Below are 23,865 nucleotides of genomic sequence, written 5' to 3' on the forward strand. Positions count from 1 at the left end.
TTTGAAAATGAATTTTAAATTTCGTCTACATCACCACCTTATATGGCTCTCTCTATAAAAAAAATAAAAATAAAAAATAAAATAATGTCAATTATACATAACATTAAATATAATTATGTGTGTTTCCCTAAAAATTCTTATATGTGGTTAGCCACATGGTGTGGCCACTTCACATAATCACACATAAGATAATTAATTAAGAATAGAGGTCACGGTGATGAACAAATAGGGCTACCTTAACATATGTAGGTTACTTAAATGAGAAAAAGGAGTTAGTTTCTTAAATAAGTGGAATAATTCTTTCATTTTTTAAAACAAAAGAATAGGGGGTTACTTGAATGAACAAATGGGGTTACTGATTTCTAAATTACTTTTTTTTTTTAATGGATATTTTTTAAATTACTTGATTTTACTCGTATAATGAATTTGTATTACTTTTTTGGACAAAATGGGATTACTCTTATGATTAAATGAGGTTACTCATACATATAAATGAAGATTACTCTTACGTAGTATAAAGCAATGTGGCCACACCGTGTGGCTAGCCATATACAAGATTACCCAAATATAATTATGTGTGTGCTTGTTAGAAAAATATAGTTTTATTTATTATGTGTGTACTTGTTAGAAAAATATAGTTTTCAATAAGTAACCTTTTTTTTTTTTTTTTTTTTTTTTTCTTTTTGCTTTTTTTTGCTTTTCTCCCAACCCATTATCTAGATTAAATATAATGTTCCCCAAAACCCACTTAACTACATTAGATTTTAGAAAATCATCTCACCACCAAGTTAAATAATAAAATTATATGTAAGATAATATAATTTGTACCTATATAATTTATAGTTATTGATAATTCAAGATATTATTAGTAAAAGTTTCACATTTACAATTATACTGGTTAAAGTGAGGCAAAGATATTATTAGCCGAACCTAAAACCATAAGATCTGAAACCCCAACCCAATCTGACTCGGTTGACCGTTTTGTCTTGACCACTAGCTTCATATGTATGGTCCACGTGCTCTAATAAGATCTAATGCGATGAAGTATCATTTAGTATCCCTTGAAAAGAGTGATTAAATGAAGGTTGACTTAGATAATGGTTCATGTTAGTATGTTACCTTCTCATCTAGTCCATGTTCATCAATTAGAAAGTCAAAACACTTGAATGTCAGCATCATAATAAAAAACCTAAGTGACTCCCTTATTGTACGCATGAAAACATGAGAGGGTACTATTTTAGACTATAAACCAAATAATTAATTTGTTATATTCAGAGTTACCCTCCATAATTTCTTCATTGATGTGCAACAATGTAGCATGTGACAGTCATTTTTTTATACATCAATGATTACTTTTGTCAACTTTCACTTATGCATCTGAATAAAAAGTGATCTCCTTTGTAAACATGGTAACACCATTGTATATGACCCTTTTGGATCCATAAAATTAAATATGTCATGTGCATCTTCTTTGTTTTTGCAGCTCATTTTGGTTACGACTATGTTTTGCTGCCATCAGTTCTTGGTAATCGCCGGGAACGACAACACGGAAAAGCAAGCATTGCTTGAAATCAAAGCCAAGATAAGTGATGATCCTCTAGGTGTGCTGAGCTCATGGAATGCCTCCCTCCACTTTTGTAAGTGGCATGGGGTTACTTGTGGTCGTAGGCATCGAAGAGTGACAACACTCGACCTAAGTAACTCGAAACTCACAGGTATCCTTTCTCCACATGTTGGCAATTTGAGCTTCCTTAGGGAGTTATACCTTCAAGATAATAGTTTTGGAGGAACTATACCCCAAGAAATTAATCGTTTGTATCGTTTGCAAATTCTTTGGCTATTTAACAATTCCATTGGAGGGGAAATTCCATCAAATATATCAAGTTGTTATAGACTTATTGATATAAGTCTCGACAATAATAGGTTGGTGGGTGCAACCCCTCCTGAGCTTGGTTACTTGTCACAATTGCAATACCTTAATTTGGCAAGGAATAACTTGATAGGTGTGATCCCTTCATTCTTGGGGAACTTATCATACCTCGTCGAGTTCCACATGGGTGGCAACACTTTGGCAGGAAAAATCCCTAATCAACTAGGTAAATTAAGATATCTAGAAGTTTTGATTTTAGACAACAATAATTTTTTTGGAGAAATCCCTCCCTCGATCTTCAACCTATCTTCATTAACCAAATTAAGTTTAGCGCAGAATGACTTTGTAGGAAACCTTCCTTCATATATGGGTAACTCTCTTCCCTATCTACGGTGGTTCTCCATATCCAATAATCGATTCACTGGACATATTCCAACTTCAATATCTAATGCATCGGATCTAGAAGTTTTGAGCTTATCGAAAAACAATCTTCGAGGACAAGTTCCTTCTTTGCATAAGTTATCATGGCTTAATTACCTTAACCTTTACACAAACTCCCTTGGGAATAACCAACCCGAAGATTTGAACTTTATTTCTTCCTTGACTAATGCAACCAATTTAGAATGGCTTCAAATTAAAGATAATAACTTTGGAGGAGTTTTTCCTAAGATCATTTGCAATTTCTCATCTCTTACTTATTTAACACTAAGCCACAACAAATTAGATGGAGAAATCCCAAATTGCGTAGGAAACTTAGCAAAATTGCATTTCTTTTCAGCCGGTAACAACACATTCACAGGGATCATTCCTCGAGGCATAGGGAACCTTCAAAACCTCACATATTTATATTTAAAAGGTAACCATTTATCCGGGGTCATTCCATCCTCAATCGGAAACTTAACTAAGTTGTCAACTTTAACCCTATCCAATAATAAGCTCGAAGGCCAAATACCTCCCAATCTTGAAAATTGTAGATCACTTCTAAGCTTAGATCTTTCAAATAACAAGCTTAACGGCACAATACCGTCACAACTTTTTAGTCTCCCCACCATGTCCATCCTACTCAATCTTTCAGGAAACCATCTAACGGGGTCTCTCCCTGTAGAAGTCGGACAACTGAATACTCTCAATAGCCTTGATGTTTCTCATAATATGTTGTCCGATAATATACCAAGATCTCTTACTAGTTGTGTGTCATTAGAGATTTTATACATGCAAGAAAACAATTTCAACGGCACCATTCCTGATGCATTACAAGCATTAAAGGGTCTTCGTTGGCTAGATTTGTCACACAACAATTTATCTGGTGAAATCCCGAAAATTCTCACAAGCCTCCAATTGCAAAGCCTCAATCTATCACACAACAATCTTGAAGGTGAAGTACCCATAGAAGGAGTTTTCAAAAATGCAACCGGTATTCTGATAAATGGAAACAATAGGTTATGCGGAGGCATACCCGAGTTACAATTGCCCCGTTGTAACTTGAGCCGCAGCAACACTAAAAAAAGAAGACTAGAACATAGGAAGAAATTGATGATTGGAATAATTTGTGGATTATTTGGGTTTATTTTGCTAGTGCCTTTACTTGTGTCATTATATAGTTTATGGAAGAAGAAGGAAACCAAGGAATCTACACATTCAGATGATTCTGGGAATTTTTCGAATTTGTCTTATCAAACACTTCGTAAAGCCACAAATGAGTTCTCCAAGGAAAATTTGATTGGTAGTGGAGCATTTGGTGTTGTATACAAAGGAACCCTTCAAGAGAGTGGATCAATTGTTGCCATCAAGATATTTAAACTAGATTATCGCGGTGCTTCTAAGAGTTTCATGGCTGAATGCAAGGTCCTTCGTAGTATAAGACATCGAAATCTTGTCAAGGTGGTAACAACTTGTTCTAGTGTTGATTATCAAGGTACAGATTTCAAAGCTCTAGTTTATGAATACATGTCGAATGGTAGTTTGGATGACTGGTTACATCCAGCCGACGAAATTAATAGGCCGATTGAAGGCATAGAACATACCTTAAGGAAGCTGAATCTTTACCAAAGACTTGATATTGCTATTGATGTTGCATTTGCGTTGGATTATCTTCACAACCATTGTGGGATCTCCCTTGTTCACTGTGACCTCAAGCCAAGTAATGTTCTCCTTGATGGTGAAATGGTTGCACATGTCGGGGACTTTGGGCTCGCCAAATTCCTCTCAAAAGGCATCAACAACTCACATGAGAATGAGTTCAGCTCTATGGGTGTTAGAGGAACTATCGGTTACACTCCCCCAGGTAACTAGTTATAATGTTCACACACTTTTCACCAGTACTATATAGTTGGTATGTATGTACTTATGTATTGATAATGTGATATACGTAGTAACAACTAACATTCGAGTTATGCAATGCAGAATATGGTTTGGGAAACGAGGTATCTACCAAAGGCGATGTATATAGTTTTGGAATTCTTTTACTAGAGCTGATAACCGGAAAGAGGCCTACAAGTGACATGTTCAAGGGGGGTGTAAGCTTACATTGCTTTGTCAAAGAATCTCTTCCTGGACATGTGATCGAGACTCTAGATCGCGTTCTTCTTGAAGACATACATGGTCAGGAGATTGATAGCAGTTTTATGTTGGAGACCCTGAGTTCTATACTTAAGGTCGCGCTGTCTTGTTCAACTGAGGCTCCACAAGAAAGGATGGACATGAGCAATGTCGTTGCAAAGCTATTATCGGTTAGAAAGAAGCTTCTTGAATATAGCTTACGGCAAAGAAGAAGATTTCAAGCAGGTATACATATATTAATGGTTTAGTTATTGGTTTTCCCTCGCTAATGAATACTTAATTTAATAAAACATTGAAAATTGACTTTGATATATTTGATTGATCTTTCTTTCTTGGTGCAGGTTCACAAGTGTGATTGATCTAAAACCAAGTATGGTCTAACTTTGAGCAAGCTCCTGAAGACAAGAAGATTAACGAATGAAATAATAACGAGCTATATTTTTCATTTTTTTCTATAAAATAATGGAACCTTTTTTATTTTATTTTATTTCTATTTTGAGGAAAGAAATGAAGGAACTATACGGTGTAAACCTGATTTTTTGGCTTGATGTAGTACAGTAATTTATTTTGTTTTTGGTGTAGCGAGATACATGCCCCAACTTTACAGTAAATTTACACAGTTAGTCTGTAGTCTGCACTAATAAGATCTTGAATATCATTGCTTGAGTTTTGCCTTAAAAATATTGATAATGTAAAGGTTGACTTAGAGAGTCGTCTATCTTTAATTACCATCATCTAGCTAGTCCATGTTCCCTCAATTGGAAAGTCAAAGTCTTTACTATCTGGATCATGTTACAAGGTATATAACTCCCTATTGTATATTTTTATTATGTATTAAAAGCACAAGAGGAGATTTGGAATTTGTTTCTTCCTTGGCCAACGCCACCAATTTAGAACGGCTCAAGATAGCTGAAAATAACTTCAAAGGATATTTCTCAAAAATCATCTGCAATTTCTCATCGCTTAGATTTTTATCTCTAAGCTACAACAAATTAGGTGGAGAAATTCCAACTTGCATTTGAAAACTTGGCAAAATTGCAATTTTTTGCATCTGGTTACATCACAATTTCTGGGGTCATTCCCCAAGGTATAGGGAAGCTCCAAAATCTCATTTATTTAAATTTAAATGGTAACCATATATCAGGGGTTATTCCGCCCTCTATTAGAAACTTAACCAAATTGTCTATTTTTTCCTTATTCAATAATAGCCTTGAAAGCCGAATACCTTCAACTATTGAAAATTGTAAATCACTAATAGAATTAGATCTTTCTCAAAACAGGCTTAACGGTTTGATACCGTCACACTTTTTAATCTTCCTGCCTTATCAATCGCACTCAATCTTTCTAGAAACCATCTAATTGGGACCCTCCCTCAAGAAGTTGGGCAGCTCAACAATCTTAACAAACTTGATGTCTCTCGTAACATGCTATCTGGTCAGATACCGAGCTCACTTGGTAGTTGCGTATCCTTAGAGTTCTTATACATGCAAGAAAACAATTTAAGTGGCATCATTCCTAGTGCATTACAAACATTAAGGGGTCTCCTTCGGTTAGACTTGTCGCACAACAATTTATCGGGTGAAATCCCGAAATTTCTCGCAAGCCTCCAGTTGCAAAGCCTTAATCTGTCACACAACAATCTTGAAGGTGAAGTACCCGTTGGAGGAGTCTTCAACAATGTGACTGGTGTTCTAATAACCGGGAACAATAGGGCTGTGGAGGCATATCTGATTTAATGTTACCCCGATGTAACTGGAGCCACAACACTGAAAAAAGCAAAAAGAAGCACATAAAGAGATTGACAATTGCACTTCTTTCTGGGTTATTCGGAATTCTTGTGGCTATACTTTTGTCATTGTGTAGCTTTTGGCAAAGGCAGAGGGCTAGGGGACCTTTAACTTCAAGTGATTTAGATAATTTTTTGTCTAATCAAACCCTTGTTAAAGCCACAAATGAATTCTCCTCGGAAAATTTGATCGGCAGTGGTACATTTGGGGAAGGGAAGCCTTGATAACGATGGATCGACGTTGCCATAAAGATATTCAAGCAAGAGTACCATGGGGCTTCAAAGAGTTTCACTGCAGAATGCAACATCCTACGAAATACCAGGCATCGAAATCTGGTGAAGGTAATAACAGCTTGTTCTAGTGTTGATTATCAAGGTAGAGATTTCAAAGCTTTGGTTTATGACTACATGGTTAATGGGAGTTTGGAAGAATGGTTGCATCCAACCGAGGTATTCAATCAGGTTGAGAGCATAAATGTCACAAAAAACTTGAATTTTCACTAAAGACTTGACATTGCAGTTGATGTTGCATGCTCTTTGGAATATCTTCACCATCATTGCGGTGCCTCCATAGTTCATTGTGATCTCAAGCCGAGCAATATTCTCCTTGATGAAAATATGGTTGCACATGTAGGCGACTTTGGTCTAGCCAAGATCCTCTTGAAAGGAATCACGGACTCTCATGGAAATCAGTTTAGCTCTATTGGAGTCAAAGGAACTATCGGCTATATTTTGATTATTTTTAGCCCAATTCCAAAGATTATGCAAACTAAATTAATAATTTATTTTTCTTAGTGTCCCCTAAATTATCTTTTGTACCAATTACTATATTTTCGTTACGGAGTATGATGCATTGGTATGACATGCAGAATATGGACTAGGGAACGAGGTGTCCACCTGTGGCGACGTCTATATTTTTGGGATCCTTTTACTGCAAACGTTTACAGGAAAGAGACCAATTAACGATATAATTATAGGCAATTTGAACTTGCTAAGTTTTGGGAAAAGGGCTTTACATAAACATGTAACTGAGATTCTTGACCCTGCTCTTCTTCAAGACCTAGACAATGGGGAAAATGCGAGTAGCAGCGCAAAGTAGGATGCCTTGATTTCTATACTTGAAATCGCACTTCATTGCTCTGCTGAAGTCCCAGGAGAGAGGTCGGACATCAGTGATGTTGCTACAAAGCTATCATCAATTAGAAAGAAGCTCTTTGGCACTTGAATTGTGCACAAAACAGAGAAAAATCTAACAGCCTAGCAGGTATTCAGATATATTGACGAGCACTTGAGCAGGAATGTTTTTCTGATAGCATTTATTTTACTGTAATGTATTTTCTGATTTGCATCTCTATTTCTTTCTTGGGAAATATTATTGTTAATTTTGAGTATTAGGAGTTCATAACCAACCATGTGCAATAGTCCGGATTCCAGAAGACATTGTAACCTGGTATATTTAATTTCACAATACGCAGGAAACTAATTAAGGAACCTGCAGCAGTTATACATTGTCATTTTTTTCTTCCAAGGGTGAAGCACCACAAGATTTCGGCCATCCAGGCATCTTCATATAGGGCAGTGGTCATAGGCTAATGGCTTTACCTTAGCTACACTAGTTCATTTTGAGGTGATATCCCACCTCATGTTACTTTTTGTGCCAACCAAGTGCAGTCTCAGGAAAATCAAATGGTTAGAAGAAACCAGAAAAACAATGCCTGAGATTCAGAAGCCTGGATATGAACAAAGTGAATGCATTGCTCAGAACATAAACAAAGTGAAACAAGCTATCCCTTAATTCTAAGAAATTAGTAACACATACCCGCTGCATTTGGCATCTCTAGTTTGTATAACATTCTAAGTCACACATAAGTAATTTCTGCAATCCTGCATACAATCAGGAAATGGTAAAATCGATCTAAATGAATCAATACCAACATTCTTTCATGTGAGCAATCAGACAATACATTGGATGATATCTCCTAGGTTCGCACCAATCATGGGCCGGACGCATAAGAGCTTGCTTGAATGCGTTCGGGAGATACCTTAGCTTACCAGACCCCTCATCCTTAAAGCCCTGTCTTCCCAATAGGAATCGACTCAACAACTGATCATCGGATAACCCTTTGATCTCGTCGGCTATAGGATTTTAGGCTCGAAAATACCTGCTTGAGCAGCAGCTGCACGACAACTAAGTCCATTCGATTACAGCAACTCTGCAAGCATCATTTTCAAAAAAAAAAAAAAAAAAAAAAAAAAAAAAACAAAACAGTCTATATTTCAATAATATTGCCAAAAATTATGCAAAGCAAAAATGTATCCTGTATAACATATATTAGATCAAACAAATTAAAGAACCAGAAAGTAAGATTCAATAAAGAGACATTCTCACAGGTAAAACCCCAGGCAAAGTTACTTATTGATCCACCCTTGTTCAGCAAAAAGAACAAATTTTGGGTAGAATAACGGTTCAAGTACTAACGGAGTTTTGATCTGTTAACTGTTTTGTGTTAGCTGTCAAAAAAAAAAAAAATCATGCATTTTTCACTCCACTCATTTTCAACCCAAAGTCCTAACAATCACTCACAGCAGACAATGAAGATATTTAGAGTACATGGGACCACACCTAAATTTGCAAGTCCAAAGTTTTCTTGTATTATTATTCAACTTGTCAATTAAAAACACCAAAAGTAGAAAGGTGTTCAGATTTGGAGGTCAAAGTTTCATAAACAGGCTAAGGTCCTCCACAAATTTGCATATCCCTACCATTTTTAGTAATGTGCTGGTCATTTCAATTCAGCAACTTATTTTACGACCATTGACTACTGCATTGTATATAAAGATAAGTGAATAGCTTCAATGAGGATAGTTATATCAAATAATAACTCCCAAAAAACCAAAAAAAAAAAAATGTCAAGCCGAAACACTTTATTATACTGGATCATTTTCTCTCTGTCTGCGCTTTGCTGTCTTGAATTCTCGATAGCTAGCAACACTAGCACAGACAGGATAGCACTGCTTGAAATCAAAGCCAAAATAAGTGACGATCCACTCAACCTCATGAGCTCGTGGAATGACAGTCTCCCCTTTTGTGAGTGGTATGGGGTTACTTGCGGCGGAAAGCACTGGAGAGTAACGGTACTTGACTTGCATTCCTCAAAACTCACAGGTACCCTCTCCCCTCATCTTGGTAATTTAAGCTTCCTCAGGATACTCAACCTCCAAAATAACAGTTTCAGCAGCGTACTCCCACCTGAGATTGGCCGTTTGCATCGGTTGCAAACTCTCCGGCTGTCTAATAATTCCATTGGGGGGAAAATTCCATCTAATATATCAAATTGCTACAGCCTTACTGGTATACACCTTTCCCTAAACAAGTTTGTGGGGAAAATCCCACCAACGGTTGGTTCCCTGTCACATTTGCAATTTCTTATGTTAGCAAGAAATAACTTAACTGGCAATGTTCCTTCATCCCTAGGGAACTTATCATCCCTGTCTATGCTTTCATTAGGTGGAAACAATTTAGTTGGAAGTATCTCAGATAGTCTAGGCAAACTAAAGAACCTAACCAGTCTGAATTTATGTGAGAATAAGTTTTCGGGAGTACTTCCTCCCTCTATTTTTAACCTCTCTTTGTTGACATACTTGTGTTTATACCAAAATGAATTTGAAGGAAACCTTCCGGCAGATATTGGTAATACACTCCCGAATCTTCAGTGGTTCTCTATATACAATAATCGATTCACTGGACATATTCCAACTTCAATATCTAATGCCTCAAATCTAGAAGTTCTTGATCTGTCACAAAACAATCTCCGAGGACAAGTTCCTTCTCTGCACAAATTAGTAAACCTTATTCACCTTGTCCTTTACAGTAACTCCCTTGGATATGGCCAAGCTCAAGATTTGGACTTTGTTTCTTCCTTGGCTAACTCCACAAATTTGCAATGGCTTGAGATAGATCAAAATAAGTTCAAGGGAATCTTTCCTAAAATCATATGCAATTTCTCATCAATTACTTATTTGGTATTAAGCGACAACAGCTTATCAGGTGAAATTCCAATTTGTATAGAAAATTTAGCAGAAATGCAATATTTTGATGCTAGCAAAAATGCACTATCTTCGGTCATTCCCCAAGGCATAGGGAAGCTCCAAAATCTCCAGCTTCTAAGTCTAAATGATAACTTATTATCCGGGGTCATTCCACCCTCAATTGGAAACTTAACCAAGTTGTCAATGCTCTTCCTATATAATAATAGCCTTGAAGGCCAAATACCTCCAACTCTTGAAAATTGTAGGTCACTAATAGAATTATTGCTGTCTGATAACAATCTTACCGGTAGTATACCCTCACAACTCTATAACATTCCCTCCTTAACTATTGCACTCTCTCTAGATGGAAACCGCTTAACTGGATCTCTCTCTGAGGAAGTTGGACAATTGAAAAACCTTGCAGCCCTTGATGTTTCTGGTAACAGGCTATCAGGTGAGATACCACGCTCTCTTGGAAGTTGCCTATCATTAGAGCTCCTAGGCATGGATGAAAACAGATTCCAAGGCACTATTCCTAATGAACTGCAGAAATTAACTGGTCTTATAGAAATAGATCTGTCATACAACAATTTATCTGGCAAAATTCCAAAATTTTTAGCAAGCCTCAATTTGAGGAGGCTAAACCTATCATACAACAACCTTGAAGGTGAAGTACCAATAGGTGGAGTCTTCAACAACGCAAAGAATCTTTCCGTCATTGGAAACAATAGAATTTGTGGAGGCATATCAGTCTTAAATTTGCCACACTGCAAATTTAGCCACACCACCAAGAAGAGAAGATTGATGAACAAGAAGTTGACAGTTGTAATTCTTTCAGCAATTTTGGGAGTTGTTTTACTAGTCACTTTACTTGTGGTATCATATATTTGCTGGTTTAAAAGGAAGCCTGAGGAACCCACATCTTCTAGTGATTCAAATAATTTCCAGAATGTGTCATATCAAACCCTTCTTAAAGCAACTAATGGATTCTCCTCTGAAAATTTAATTGGCACTGGTTCATTTGGGATCGTATACAAAGGAATTCTTGAAGAGGATAGATCAACAGTGGCCATCAAGATATTTAACCTTGAAAATCGTGGTGCTTCCAAGAGTTTTTTGGCAGAATGTAGCGTCCTCCGAAGCATAAGACATCGGAATCTTGTGAAGGTAATAACAGTTTGTTCAAGTGTTGATTATCAAGGCAAAGATTTCAAGGCTTTGGTTTTTGAGTATATGGTGAATGGGAGTTTAGACAATTGGTTCCATCCAACTGAGGCAATCACTAGAGCTGATGGCACAAATGATACCTCAAGGAACTTGAACTTTCGCCAAAGACTTGATATTGCAATTGAGGTTGCATTTGCTTTGGATTATCTTCACCACCACTGTGGCACCTCCATAGTTCACTGCGACCTCAAGCCAAGCAATATTCTCCTTGATGAAAATATGGTCGCACATGTAGGAGACTTTGGCCTTGCCAAGTTTCTCTTGAAAGGCATCACTGATTCTCAAGCTAATCAATCTACCTCTATTGGAGTTAGAGGTACCATCGGTTACACTCCTCCAGGTAATTAACTAGTGTTCTTACACCTATCTCTAAAAATATATAATCTACCTGTACTGCAGTGATCCTATTTTAGCTATCTGTAACAAAATTTTTGCATATAATTTAATGTTAGTTCAATTATAACATATTAACACAAGAGGCACTACATGCAGAATATGGTGTGGGAAATGAGGTGTCTACCAGAGGTGATGTCTATAGTTTTGGAATCCTATTACTCGAAATATTTACAGGAAAGAGGCCTACAAACGACATGTTCAAGGGGGGCCTAAGCTTGCATTGCTACGTCAAAGAAGCTCTACCGGAACATGTGATCGAGATTTTAGATCATGTCCTTGTTGATGAAATAGACCATGAGGAAACAGACAGGCGAGACAGCACCTTGATGTTGGAGGCCCTGACTTCAATACTTGGAATAGCAATTTCTTGCTCAGCTGAGGTCCCAAGAGAAAGGTTGGACATAAGCGATGTAGCTACAAAGCTATCATCAATCAGAAACAAGCTCCTTGGAACTCGTTTACAACAAAGGAGGAGAATTCGAGCAGGTAATGTTTCTATTACCTTTCCTCACAAATGAACGATTACTTGTTCAACTACATCTCTAGCTGAGGTTTAGTAATTTTTTTAATCAGATTTTATTAGCTCTTCAATCTTCTGGGTGCAGGAACACAAAGGTGATCAATGTCTACATAACGTTATCTTCCCACGAGCAAACTAGTGATGTGATGGACATGAAGAACAAGATGAGCTAATATTCTTCAGTGACTTCTCTTAGAGGCTTTTTAGGGGGTTTTAATAACTAGTCCTTATGAGTTCTGATTCAAGATCAGAACAGCAAAGCAGCCATCTACTCATCTAATTCAGAATACATTATTTTGATAATTTGATTATTTTTTTTACCTAAGATGTAGCACAATGAGACTTATAATCTGTGATGCACGGGTACGGCACTCTTCCACCGTCTCCCGTACCGGGGATGTAGAAATTGAAAAGGCTAGATTCTTTGTATAGAAGGAGGCGACCTAGGTTGCAGCCCTACAATCGAAGCCGGCGACCACCTACGATCCACCTGGCACCGGCGACCGGTGAACACGCGTGACTGACAAGTGTTTTGATAGTGTGATGTGATTATTTTTTCTTTTTTCCCTGTTTTCATTCCACTAACTGTAGCAGCAGGCCAGCACTCCAGCAGTAGTGGTTTGGCGTGAACTTTGTGATTTTGTTTTTCTTTTCATTTTTCGTTTTAAATGATTTTTATAATGTGTGTTGTTTAAGACATGATATTAAATTATTAACAAGTTTTTCTTTTAATTTGTGTTGTATGGAATTTTTTTTTAAAAAAAAACTTTATATATATATATATATTTCTTATTTTGCCGTATCCCGTTTTTTGAAATTTTGATTTTGCCGTTTCCATCCCCTTACCCGTACCCGTTTTTGTCCCCGTATCCGTTTCCGTGCAACCTAGCTTATAATTCCTTATCTTAGATCCATGAGTCTTTTCATGAGATACCAAGAGGCCAGCAGAAATATTTCCAGATATCTTTAAACAAGTATCTTAAACATGATAAATGCATCGGCATTTCCAAGTTCTCTATTTTTGTAATTTTGATTACTCTGTGTAGTGTGTATACCGGACCCTATGCTGTACCGCAATGTATCCTTGTGCAGTAGCTTTATTTGTATCTGTATTCTATTCTGTTAAATGAAATAAGCAAACGCTAGCCATCATTTGAACAGAAAGGCACAATAACTTACAATCAAAGTAACTATCATTTCATTCACAATGTCAAAAAAAGGACAGAAACCATACAGAGAAAAATCCATATTCTCTTAACACAAGATTGTAACAAAGATTAAATTCTTTCAAGTAAATGCGCAAATAAAATTGAGGAAGAGCCAAATACAGAGTATACAGAAAAAGAAAAACTCCCAGTGATACACTTAAGAAAACTGACCTTAAATTCAGAGGTCCACAAACAAGCATTTGATTCAGAAAGAAAGTTGATCTGCAGCTGCTCGATCCACTGTGAAAGCCGCCCATCAAGATCATCATTCATCAACATGAAACTGCCTTAATTGGATGCTTGCTTGGTTGAACCAAAAGCTCCAACTTTCAGTTAACGAACACAAACTTTTGTCCAGTTCTGACACAGTAGTTGAAGACTTAGAGCAACCCGGAAAACCAGAAGACTGAAGTGACTACATATTTAAGAGCTGAAGATCACAGTTATGGACACTTGAAACCAAACTTCAACCCAAAAGTAACACAGGTTGAATTTTCCATATACACGGCTTTAGGGTCAATCTATCTTCAATCACAGATAAACTCGTCGTAATTCAACTCCATGTACAGAGGGAGGAACAATCTTTCTACCTACTAGCCAATTACTCATAACTAGCTATCATAATATCAGAGCCATGTTAATTCAGATGAGATTGTGCATCTGTTTAACCCATCTTCAAGTCAGCTAACGAGCAATCGATCATTTGCCTTGACTAGAGATATAAATACATTCATGAATCAAGTTCTTAAAGTTTTTTGGTAGGGAAACCAAGATTTTTAATCTTTCTGCTTCTGTTAGTACAACATTGCAATTGTATACAAACATCAACCAGCTCTCAAAACATTGCACAAGTAAATGCCGACTGGAATCAAAACCCATCCACATTGCCTTCCAGCTCCGATATCAAGTGGGATCAAATCCCGTCTACATTTCCTACTTGCTCAAAGATATTGCACATAAATGGCAAAAAAAATTTGTATTCAATTCAATTTCCAGATTTCAGTATTATTACACAAAATACAAGATTAAAACTGTAATATTCATCAATTTTCCACCAATTCAACCCTAAAAAAATCAATAAATTAACAGAAAAAATCAACAAGAAACCCAATTTTTGTGGGTACTAATCAGAGCAGACAACAATCCAGCACAAGAAAGAACAAATGGAGTAAAAATCTTTCCTTTACCGTCCCGAATATCGGCCAACGCCATTAATCCATCAGCAAAATCCTGCAAGATCGACATCTTCTTCATCATCATCTTCAACCTCAAAACCTTCAATTTTTCTCTCTCCTCTTCACAATTCTCATCTCTTACATCCGCAATCTCAACACTCGAATTCAAACACTTCAATTTCTCATCCAATTCCTTCAAATCTCCAACCTTCAACGTAATACTCCCAATATATCCAACAAACTCCGCCCACGCGCTTACCTTCTGAAGCTCACGCGCATGACGCGCGTCAATCAAACCAGATTTCGACAACCACACGATTTGTTCGACGAAGTAGTAGATTCCTTCTCCGCCGTACGCGAGGAGAGAGAGTAGAAGTAATTGACGGCTCTGATTTTTCTCACGCGCCGCCGAGCGTAGCGCGTTGACGTCTTGGATGAATTTTCCGAGGCGAAAGGCTTTTCGGCTGAGACCAACGGAGGATTCAAACGACTTGAGGCGGCGCGTGACAGGGTGCGCGTGGGGGAGGAGTGAAGAAGAGATAATGAATTTGGAAGCGTATCGCGATATCTTGAGGAGTTTGTCGACTCCATCGCGTTTTGCTAAGTATGCTTCTAGATGCTTCAGGAAGTCTCTATCTTTCGAAGGTTTTGCTGCCATTGAAGATGATGGAGTTTCCTTTGGTTTAGAGATTGTTCATCTGGAAGAGAGACGATGTCGTTTTAGAGTGTATGATTTTGGTTTCCATTGACCGATTGGTTGGGGAAGAAAGAGGGGAGATATTATTGTTTGAAACGAAGTCGTTTTACTGGATTTCGTGCTTTAATTTGCGTGCCAACTGGTGATGAAAATTAATTCCAAAATCTCTTAAAATTTAGACCAAACCACACTTACATGTATTTTGTGGTTTTTATTCTATATTTTTATTAAAAAAATATATAAAAGAAGTAAAATATATGAGCTAATCTTTGACTATTAGCTAATTAAAGGTTAAAATATGAGTTTAATATCTGAATTATAAATTAATAATCTCAAAATAAAATAAAAGTTTTGTTTTACAAAAAATAATTATAACTTTTAGAACATACGGCTAAACCGCAAATCGCACCGCACTAAACCGCATTTTGCGGTGCGGTTTAGTTAGAAGTGCGATTTGGTGCGATTTGAAAAAAATACAAACTGTAATTTTGCGGTTTGGTGCGGTTTAGGATTCAAACCACACCAAATCGCACCGCGAACACCCCTACTCCCACTAACATCTTATTTTATTAAACCACCCAAAACTCTGCGCAATCTAATCTCTAGCCTATAAAATAAAAATAAAGGGAATATATAATTATATACAAGTAAATTGTATAAAAATCAAATTATTGCAATTATTATAAAATGAAGGGATTACGAAATAGAGCTACTTACGGACACTAATCCAAAATGGTACGAGTAGTCGAGTACCAGTAACCACCTTTGTTTAACAGTTGATGCACTGTTTTGATTTTTCTATTTTCCAACGCACTATTTGACCACTAATTTTTTTTTTGTAGATGGATTTGTTCTTTGAGACGACATGCTTCGATGCTTAATTGTTGTGAATTGTAAAAACGTTAGGAGTTGATTGATTAAAAACGAAGAAGCCAAGAGCAATTGAAGATGATATGGAGTTCTTGCGATTTTGGTAAGTAATTAGTGCTAATTATTTCAATTTATCAAAAATTTTGCTTGTAAATTTGTAATTCGGAGTAATTAATGTTTTCTCTTAGTTTGTTGGTGTATGATTGACAAATTTGGCATTAACAATAGTCATGAAATTGGAATTCTGACTACATGATCTGTAATATTCTTTTTCTTCCCTGATAATCATTAATTCAGGAATGCAGCTATTGTCTGATAGTGTAGTTCTTAACATTTATTTGATCAATTTGAGTAATTATGGTTGAACTTCCATTCAGAATTTATCAAGTTAATCATTTGGAGAAATCATGATACTAGAGTTACAACATGCAAAATTTACTTTTTTTTTTCTATAATTAGGAGAAGTTACTAAATTTTGCTCACATGTTTTTGATTGTGGAAGATCAGATATCACCAATCATCAGCTGAATATTGTATAATCTTTAATATAACTAGGGTGGCCAAAGTACGTGATGCGCGCGCCATAGCTAGTCATGTGCGGGAAACTCTTTTGATTTGGCCTTATGTTAAAAGCATTAATGAGAAAAATATGTAAACAAATATTTTAGGAGTATAAATTTCCACGCACTATTCTTAAGAGTTAAAAAAAAAACAATCAAAATTAACGAAGGCAATAAGTAAATAAATATTTGAAGGGTATAATTGTCCAAACACTATTCATAAGAATTATGTCAAACTTTTAAAAGGTGGGATTATTGAACGAACTCAGTTTAACCTGTCAGTTGATCACCTTCTTTACCATTTATCGAAAACAGTTCGATTTTTTACTTGTTTGTGATCTTTTTATAGATGAATAGCAACTTAAGGAGAATTAGGAAGTTGAAAAATGTCAAGTAGCTTGTAGAATTTGCTTTAAAAATATATAATGGAATTGAAATTCAATTTTTGGGATTTGTTTGATGAAACTTGACATGTTTCGGCGTATTTGATTTCTAGCACATTAGTTGAAAAATGTCAAGTAGCTTGTAGAATTTGCTTTAAAAATATATAATGGAATTGAAATTCAATTTTTGGGATTTGTTTGATGAAACTTGACATGTTTCGGCGTATTTGATTTCTAGCACATTAGCTGAAAATGGTGGGTTAATATTTTGGTTATACTTGTAGAAATAGTACTTAAACTAGTATATTCTTTCTTGTTAATCAGTCAATTATTATCAGTTAGATGCAGGTGGGTTGATTCTTTCAAACTCTTGAATTAGTTTAGGTGGTTGATGAAACAATAACGTTATTAACGATTAAGTCCTACTCCCTCAATCCCTTTTTTGTTTGCCACTAGGTCAAATGGAGCAAATATTAAGGAACAAAGGGGTTACCATCCATGGAGTTCACCTTGTGGTTGTGAAGATTCTTAATTCAAAGTCGCAGAGGTATACTGTTTTACTCCAAAATTTTCGGGATAAATATTATAGTAGTGGAAAACTCTTGGTCTGATATCAATATTTGTGTGATACAAAACCCAGGTTTATATGGTATATTTGATTATAAAAAAAAAATACGGATGTTTTGTTGCAAACATTCTTCTGTTTGGCTTTGTTTCCTGTTTAAGTATGCTGCATTCTTCTTCCTGAGGATGTGGAGTGCCCATGGTGTACATGTGTGATATATAGCTGAACCTACTTGCTTCAAATTAAAATGGTTTCAACAGAAATAGAAAGCTTTATGTGTTTTTTGTCTTCAGTTGTGGTTGTTAAAGAAATTTGTTTCCCATTTATTATGGGCCAAAGTATTTTAAAAGCTAAAGGGGGGTGTTTGATTAGTGAGAATAGAAAATGGGAATTGGAAAAACTAATCCCATATATAATAATACCCCATGTTTGTTTGGTGGGAACGGGATAATTATGTTAATCTCTGCAGATTTTCTTTTATTTTTCTCTGATGGGATTATTCTTTCAAGAGATGCTTGTGGTCTGATAATGTTTTCTTCCTTGAGGTTTGGTACTACTGTGAATTTTTTCCTCTGCGAAGTTAAAGTAAGTTTTCTAACCACTTGATATCGTTATTTATTTGTTCGGAACCATTACTTATCAGTTCTAAGGGTGCGTTTTGGTTCCCTGGACATTGTATAGTAGGATCATATTTAACCATCAGTGTGTATGTTTAGATCATATTTTCATCAGTGTTCTTGTTAAATTTGCTATTTTACTCACCTTAAATGACAGAAAAATCAATATAATAACCTTCGGTAGTTGTCAGATTTGTTGTATTTGGGGGAGGAAGTAGGTGTACCTTATTTTATTAAAGGACATAATCATAAGTTTGATACAAGACTTCAGGATTAAAAAAATAATACTTATGAATATGAATCTAATCCTTTGGTCTTTTTTTAAAAGAAAACATATAGACTGGACCATATGCTTTTCTCGAGGAGACTTTTTTTACACTTCTTACTGTCTTAAGTGATCTTTAGAGAACAGAAGAGCACATAATACACTAAACATAAAATTTTATAAGATATTGCATGTCCCTTTCTGTTGTTTGATCAAAGCTGGTCAAACTCTGATAAATTAGAATTTTTTATTTTGATCACGGGTCATTTGTTAAATTATTTGGTCGTAATCTTCTCCATGTTCTCACCATTGCATTTCCTAGATATTCACTAATAGGGAGTCCTTCATTTGCTTTATCTTAGTTTAGTATATCTGGTAAAAATGCGGATACCTTTGTTAATATACTAGCCTTGGATTATATAGACTGACAAGACATTCTTTTCAACTGTATGCAATTAGAAACTAATACTCTCAAATAATCAAATATAGTTGTAGTATGGGGCTTCCCTCCAAACATTTTCTCATGGTTCTGTGTGCCACCTCTCTCTTCTGTTACTGTCTTCAGTCCTCCTTGGCTGGTTATCACCTGGAGACTGATCATTTAGCATTACTTGAAATCAAAGCCAAAATAACTGATGATCCTTTAGGTGTGATGAGATCATGGAATGACACTGCCTTCTTTTGCGAGTGGCATGGGGTTACTTGTAGTCACCGGCATAAAAGAGTGACTGGACTGGACCTCCAATCGTCGAAGCTTACTGGTTCCCTTTCCTTACATGTAGGAAATTTAAGCTTTTTGAAGCAGTTGCAGCTCCAAAATAACAGCTTTACAGGTTCAATCCCTTCTGAAATTGGTAATTTGCATAGATTGCAGTATTTCTCATTTTCTGATAATTTATTTCAAGGGGAAATCCCTGAAAGTATATCTGGTTGCTCTAGCCTTGTTGTGTTGGATGGCTCAAATAACAGGTTGAAGGGTCGGATTCCACCCGAGCTTGGTTCTCTGTCTAAACTTCAAATTCTTCAATTGTCAATAAACAACCTGACAGGAACCATTCCTCCGTCTCTGGGTAACACATCTTCCCTACTTAAACTCTCCATCGGTAGAAATAAATTGGTTGGGAAGCTCCCAAAAAACCTTGGCAGACTGAAAAATCTTACCTTTCTCTCATTCTTCTCAAATAACTTATCTGGTGTTGTTCCACTGTCTGTTTTTAATCTCTCATTCTTGACTACTCTAGATTTGGGAGAGAATCACTTTGATGGGAGCCTTCCTTCAAATGTAGGCAACATGCTTCCGAATCTCAGGTACTTCTCCATACACAATAACCAGTTTACTGGACTCATTCCTTCTTCAATATCCAACGCCTCAAAGTTAGAAATTCTTCAAATTAGCTCCAATAAACTTCAAGGGCAAGTTCCTTCTCTAGAGAAACTAGTTATGCTTTCCGAGCTTTTGCTTTTTGACAACTTCCTTGGATCTGGCCAAGTTGGTAGCTTAAACTTTGTTTCTTCCTTGGTCAATGCCACCAACTTAAATGTACTTGACTTAAGTCAAAATTCTTTCAAAGGCAATTTTCCTAGGATTATCTGCAGTTTCTCAATGCTTACAACATTTGTAATAGATAATAATATGATAGGTGGAGAAATTCCAAGCTGTATAGAAAACCTGGCAGACTTGCAGTTGTTTAACGTGTGGGGGAACCAACTCTCTGGTGTCATTCCTCTGAGTATAGGAAACCTCCATTACCTAGAAGAATTAGATTTAAGTTTTAACCGGCTATCAGGCTACATACCATCCTCAATTGACCTAACTAAGCTTAGTGTCCTAAGCTTATCTGCTAATAGTTTTGAAGGCCACATACCTCCCACTATAGGGCACTGTAAATACCTGCTAGCTTTGGATCTTTCCTACAACAATCTTACTGGCGGAAAACCTCCAGAGCTTTTTAATCTTTTTGCACTATCTACTGCACTATATCTGAATGGTAACAATCTAAGGGGGCCCCTCCCTTCTGAAGTTGGGAAACTGAGTAATCTAGGCGCTTTAGATGTCTCTGAAAACATGTTGTCCGGTGAAATACCAAGCACTCTTAGCTCTTGTGTAGTGTTAGAATCCCTTTTTATGGGGGGGAAATGCTTTCCAAGGTGTTATTCCTCCTACCTTGGAGACTCTGAAGGGTCTTCGTAAGTTGGATTTGTCACGGAACAATTTATCTGGTAAAATTCCAGACTATTTGGGGACATTCCAGTTGCAATTGCTTAACCTCTCATACAATAACCTTGAAGGCAATGTTCCCACTGGTGGAATCTTTAAGAATGCAACTGGTGTTTTAACAGCCGGAAACATAGGGCTCTGCGGAGGTCTACCTGAATTAAAGTTGCCAAAATGCAACTTTAACATCCAGAAAAGAAGATTGAGACAGAAAATGACTATAATATTTGCATCTCTTTCTGGGTTTTGTGCTGTTTTATTGCTGGTTTTTGTATTAGTATATGCCTTTTGCTGCAGAAAGAGAAACAAGGAACCCATAACTTCAGATGATTCAGAACTTTCTCTTACAAATTTGTCCTACAAAAGCCTTGTAAAAGCCACAAACGGATTTTCTTCTGAAAATATATTAGGCAGCGGCAGCTTTGGGACCGTATACCTGGGAAGCCTGAACCATGGTAGGAAAGTTGTTGCCATCAAGTTGTTTAAACTTGAGCACCATGGTGCTTCCAAAAGTTTCATCGCTGAATGTGAGGTACTCCGGAACATTAGACACCGGAATCTTGTTCAGGTTATAACAGCCTGTTCAAGTCTTGATTACCAAGGCAAGGATTTCAAGGCTCTAGTTTATGAGTATATGGTAAATGGGAGTTTGGAAGATTGGTTGCACCCAGAAATCAATAGAATTAATGGCCCAAACTATGCTTCAAGAAACTTAAATCTTCAGCAAAGACTCAATATTGCTGTTGATGTTGCTTTAGCCTTGGAGTATCTTCACCATCATTATGGTGTATCCCTAGTGCACTGTGACCTGAAGCCAAGCAATGTTCTCCTTGATGATGATATGGTAGCACATGTCAGTGACTTTGGGTTGGCAAAGTTTCTCTCAAAAAGCACCAGTGAGTTTAATTCCAATCCATCTAGTTCTATGGGAGTTCGGGGAACTATTGGTTACACTCCTCCAGGTAACTAACATCCCTCCCCCACCCACACGGCACACGAACACACACACACACTTACATGTAGTTCAGTGAGTTTGTGAATTTAGATGGATTATTGGAAGATTGCTCCCACCAAGCTTTTTAGAGCATGTAGTTACCTCATTTTCATGATCATAACATTTACATGAATTGTTATTGCAGAATATGGTTTGGGAAATGAAGTGTCTATATATGGCAATGTCTACAGCTTTGGGATACTTTTACTGGAAATATTTACAGGAAGGAGGCCTACTAATGACATGTTAAAAGGAAGCTTGAGCCTTCACCACTTTGTGAAAGAAGCCTTACCTGATAAGGTAACTGAGATTTTAGATCCAGCTCTTCTTGAAGGCTTAGTAGAAGATGAGGAATATAACTGTATGATGTTAGAGGCTTTGATTTCTATACTTGGAATTGGACTTTGTTGCTCTGCTGAGCTCCCACGAGAAAGGTTGGACATGAGTGACGTTGCTGCAAAGCTCTCTTCAATCAAGAACAAGCTCCCAAGTTATGCAAATTGCAGAGAGAGGGCCAATATTAGTTTGTAATCATACGGCAGAGGACCAACTGATGCTCCCAGCTCCTGATAAGAATGGTGGAATATCAGTGATTTATAATCCAATCCTATAAATGCTGGTATTGAAGGTTAAATGTCTTACCTAGAGAGAAGTGTGATGCACAACTTTCTGAAGTCATGTTGCAAAGGTTCCTGGAAGTTGTTTTCTTTCTTTTCTGCTCACTATTCTTTTTTTTTTTTTTTTTTTTTTTTTTTTGATTGAGTGAGAAAAGCTAGGTTAGCCCCTTTGATTGGGGATACCTAAAGCATCCTTTTGGATGATAAGGGAGAGGGAAGGCGCAAAATTATTAAAGGACCAAAGTAAATTTTCATGGTGGTGCCCCTTCTTTGCCATGTAATCCGCCACCATATTCGTCTCCCTACAACAATGGTGAATGGAGTGAGAATCAAGTGTGTTCAAACTACCTCCGTGTCACATATGATGTTGTAGATCTTCCATGGGATTTGCCACGTCCTCTTGATGGCGTTTATGACTGTCGGGGTCCATCTCGAAGACCGCTTCATAAATTTCTTAGTCTGATATTGTTCTTATTAATTCATTATTGTCTTGCTCAGAAATTATTGGATCTAAAAGATCAAAATCGGTGCTAATATTAAAAGTACAGTTTTGGTTGCTTGTAAATCTAGCAGCAAATTCTTCATTCATGATTTAGCTAATTGAATTGTTATCATAGACTGTTTTCCCACCTTGTGTGATTAATTTCTTTATAGCCATTTTGTTTTTCCTTATAGTAGCATGTGCTTGGAAGAATTTAATGTTTTGATCGTTTAATTTTAAAGAGTTTATTCTAGCTCTTTGCTTCCAATAGGTGTTTGAAAAGGAGAACAAATTATTTCTCTTTACTAGCAACTTATCATACTTTACCTGTAGCACCTTATTATCGGGTGTAGTAATTAGTTGAGCTTGAATTTTTTGTAGATTATCATCTACTAATCTTAACTGTCTAAAAATGTTACCAAATCTACGTTTATTCCATTCTTTGGCGTTTGTCTTAAGAAGTTTAAGTTTTTTTAGTAAGCGAAACATATTTGATCCTTTAAATTTGGTGCACCAAGTTTTTTTAACTAAGTTCTTAAAATCTTTTCTAGTTGTCCACATTTTTTCGAATCTAAATGGTGGGGTATTCAAAGGTGATAGATTTTTTAGACACAAACTAATTGGGCAGTGATTTGATGTTGTAAAAATGTTGTGCTTAATTCTTGCATTTTGGAATGTGTTTAGCCAATTTGTGTTAGCCATACCCCTATCTAATCTTTCAAAAATGTTGTCAGTGCCATATTTTTTCTTTCTCCATGTGAAAGGAGCTCCAGTGAATGGAATTTCAATGCAATCTACTTTTGCTTTTAATTCATTCATTCTTTGAAATCT

General features: G+C 36.5%; 5 protein-coding genes and 1 pseudogene across 6 annotated transcripts; 5 read left to right on the forward strand and 1 right to left on the reverse strand.

The window, feature by feature from the left end:
• The first annotated feature begins 1,453 nt into the window (after positions 1 to 1,453).
• Positions 1,454 to 4,784, forward strand: LOC110698920 (probable LRR receptor-like serine/threonine-protein kinase At3g47570). The gene is made up of 3 exons (XM_021876426.1): positions 1,454 to 4,154; positions 4,274 to 4,654; positions 4,771 to 4,784. The coding sequence occupies exons 1-3, from the start codon at positions 1,454 to 1,456 to the stop codon at positions 4,782 to 4,784; spliced, it is 3,096 nt and encodes a 1,031-aa protein (XP_021732118.1).
• Positions 4,785 to 6,164: 1,380 nt separating this feature from the next.
• On the forward strand, positions 6,165 to 7,314 carry LOC110698921 (annotated as a pseudogene).
• Positions 7,315 to 7,734: 420 nt separating this feature from the next.
• Positions 7,735 to 14,433, forward strand: LOC110698510 (probable LRR receptor-like serine/threonine-protein kinase At3g47570). The gene is made up of 3 exons (XM_021875951.1): positions 7,735 to 11,811; positions 11,964 to 12,353; positions 12,473 to 14,433. Exons 1-3 carry the CDS (start codon positions 9,072 to 9,074, stop codon positions 12,484 to 12,486), a joined length of 3,144 nt encoding a protein of 1,047 aa, XP_021731643.1. The 5' UTR covers positions 7,735 to 9,071; the 3' UTR covers positions 12,487 to 14,433.
• A 123-nt stretch (positions 14,434 to 14,556) lies between these two features.
• Positions 14,557 to 15,563, reverse strand: LOC110698511 (peroxisomal membrane protein 11A-like). Its single transcript, XM_021875952.1, has one exon. It carries the CDS (start codon positions 15,426 to 15,428, stop codon positions 14,691 to 14,693), a length of 738 nt encoding a protein of 245 aa, XP_021731644.1. The 5' UTR covers positions 15,429 to 15,563; the 3' UTR covers positions 14,557 to 14,690.
• A 601-nt stretch (positions 15,564 to 16,164) lies between these two features.
• LOC110698512 (putative receptor-like protein kinase At3g47110) lies at positions 16,165 to 20,931 on the forward strand. Of its 2 annotated transcripts, XM_021875955.1 has the most exons (3): positions 16,165 to 16,440; positions 17,737 to 19,797; positions 19,969 to 20,931. In XM_021875955.1, exons 2-3 carry the CDS (start codon positions 19,224 to 19,226, stop codon positions 20,916 to 20,918), a joined length of 1,524 nt encoding a protein of 507 aa, XP_021731647.1. In that variant the 5' UTR covers positions 16,165 to 16,440; positions 17,737 to 19,223; the 3' UTR covers positions 20,919 to 20,931. The 2 variants fall into 2 exon arrangements, with proteins under 2 accessions (XP_021731647.1, XP_021731645.1); XM_021875953.1 differs by having other exon boundaries at positions 17,737 to 20,931.
• Positions 20,928 to 23,180, forward strand: LOC110698513 (probable LRR receptor-like serine/threonine-protein kinase At3g47570). The gene is made up of 2 exons (XM_021875956.1): positions 20,928 to 21,904; positions 22,082 to 23,180. The coding sequence occupies exons 1-2, from the start codon at positions 21,157 to 21,159 to the stop codon at positions 22,465 to 22,467; spliced, it is 1,134 nt and encodes a 377-aa protein (XP_021731648.1). The 5' UTR covers positions 20,928 to 21,156; the 3' UTR covers positions 22,468 to 23,180.
• The last annotated feature ends 685 nt before the right edge of the window (positions 23,181 to 23,865 follow it).

Source organism: Chenopodium quinoa, unplaced genomic scaffold, assembly GCF_001683475.1.
Source record: "Chenopodium quinoa cultivar QQ74 unplaced genomic scaffold, ASM168347v1, whole genome shotgun sequence".
Lineage (NCBI taxonomy): Eukaryota > Viridiplantae > Streptophyta > Magnoliopsida > Caryophyllales > Amaranthaceae > Chenopodium > Chenopodium quinoa.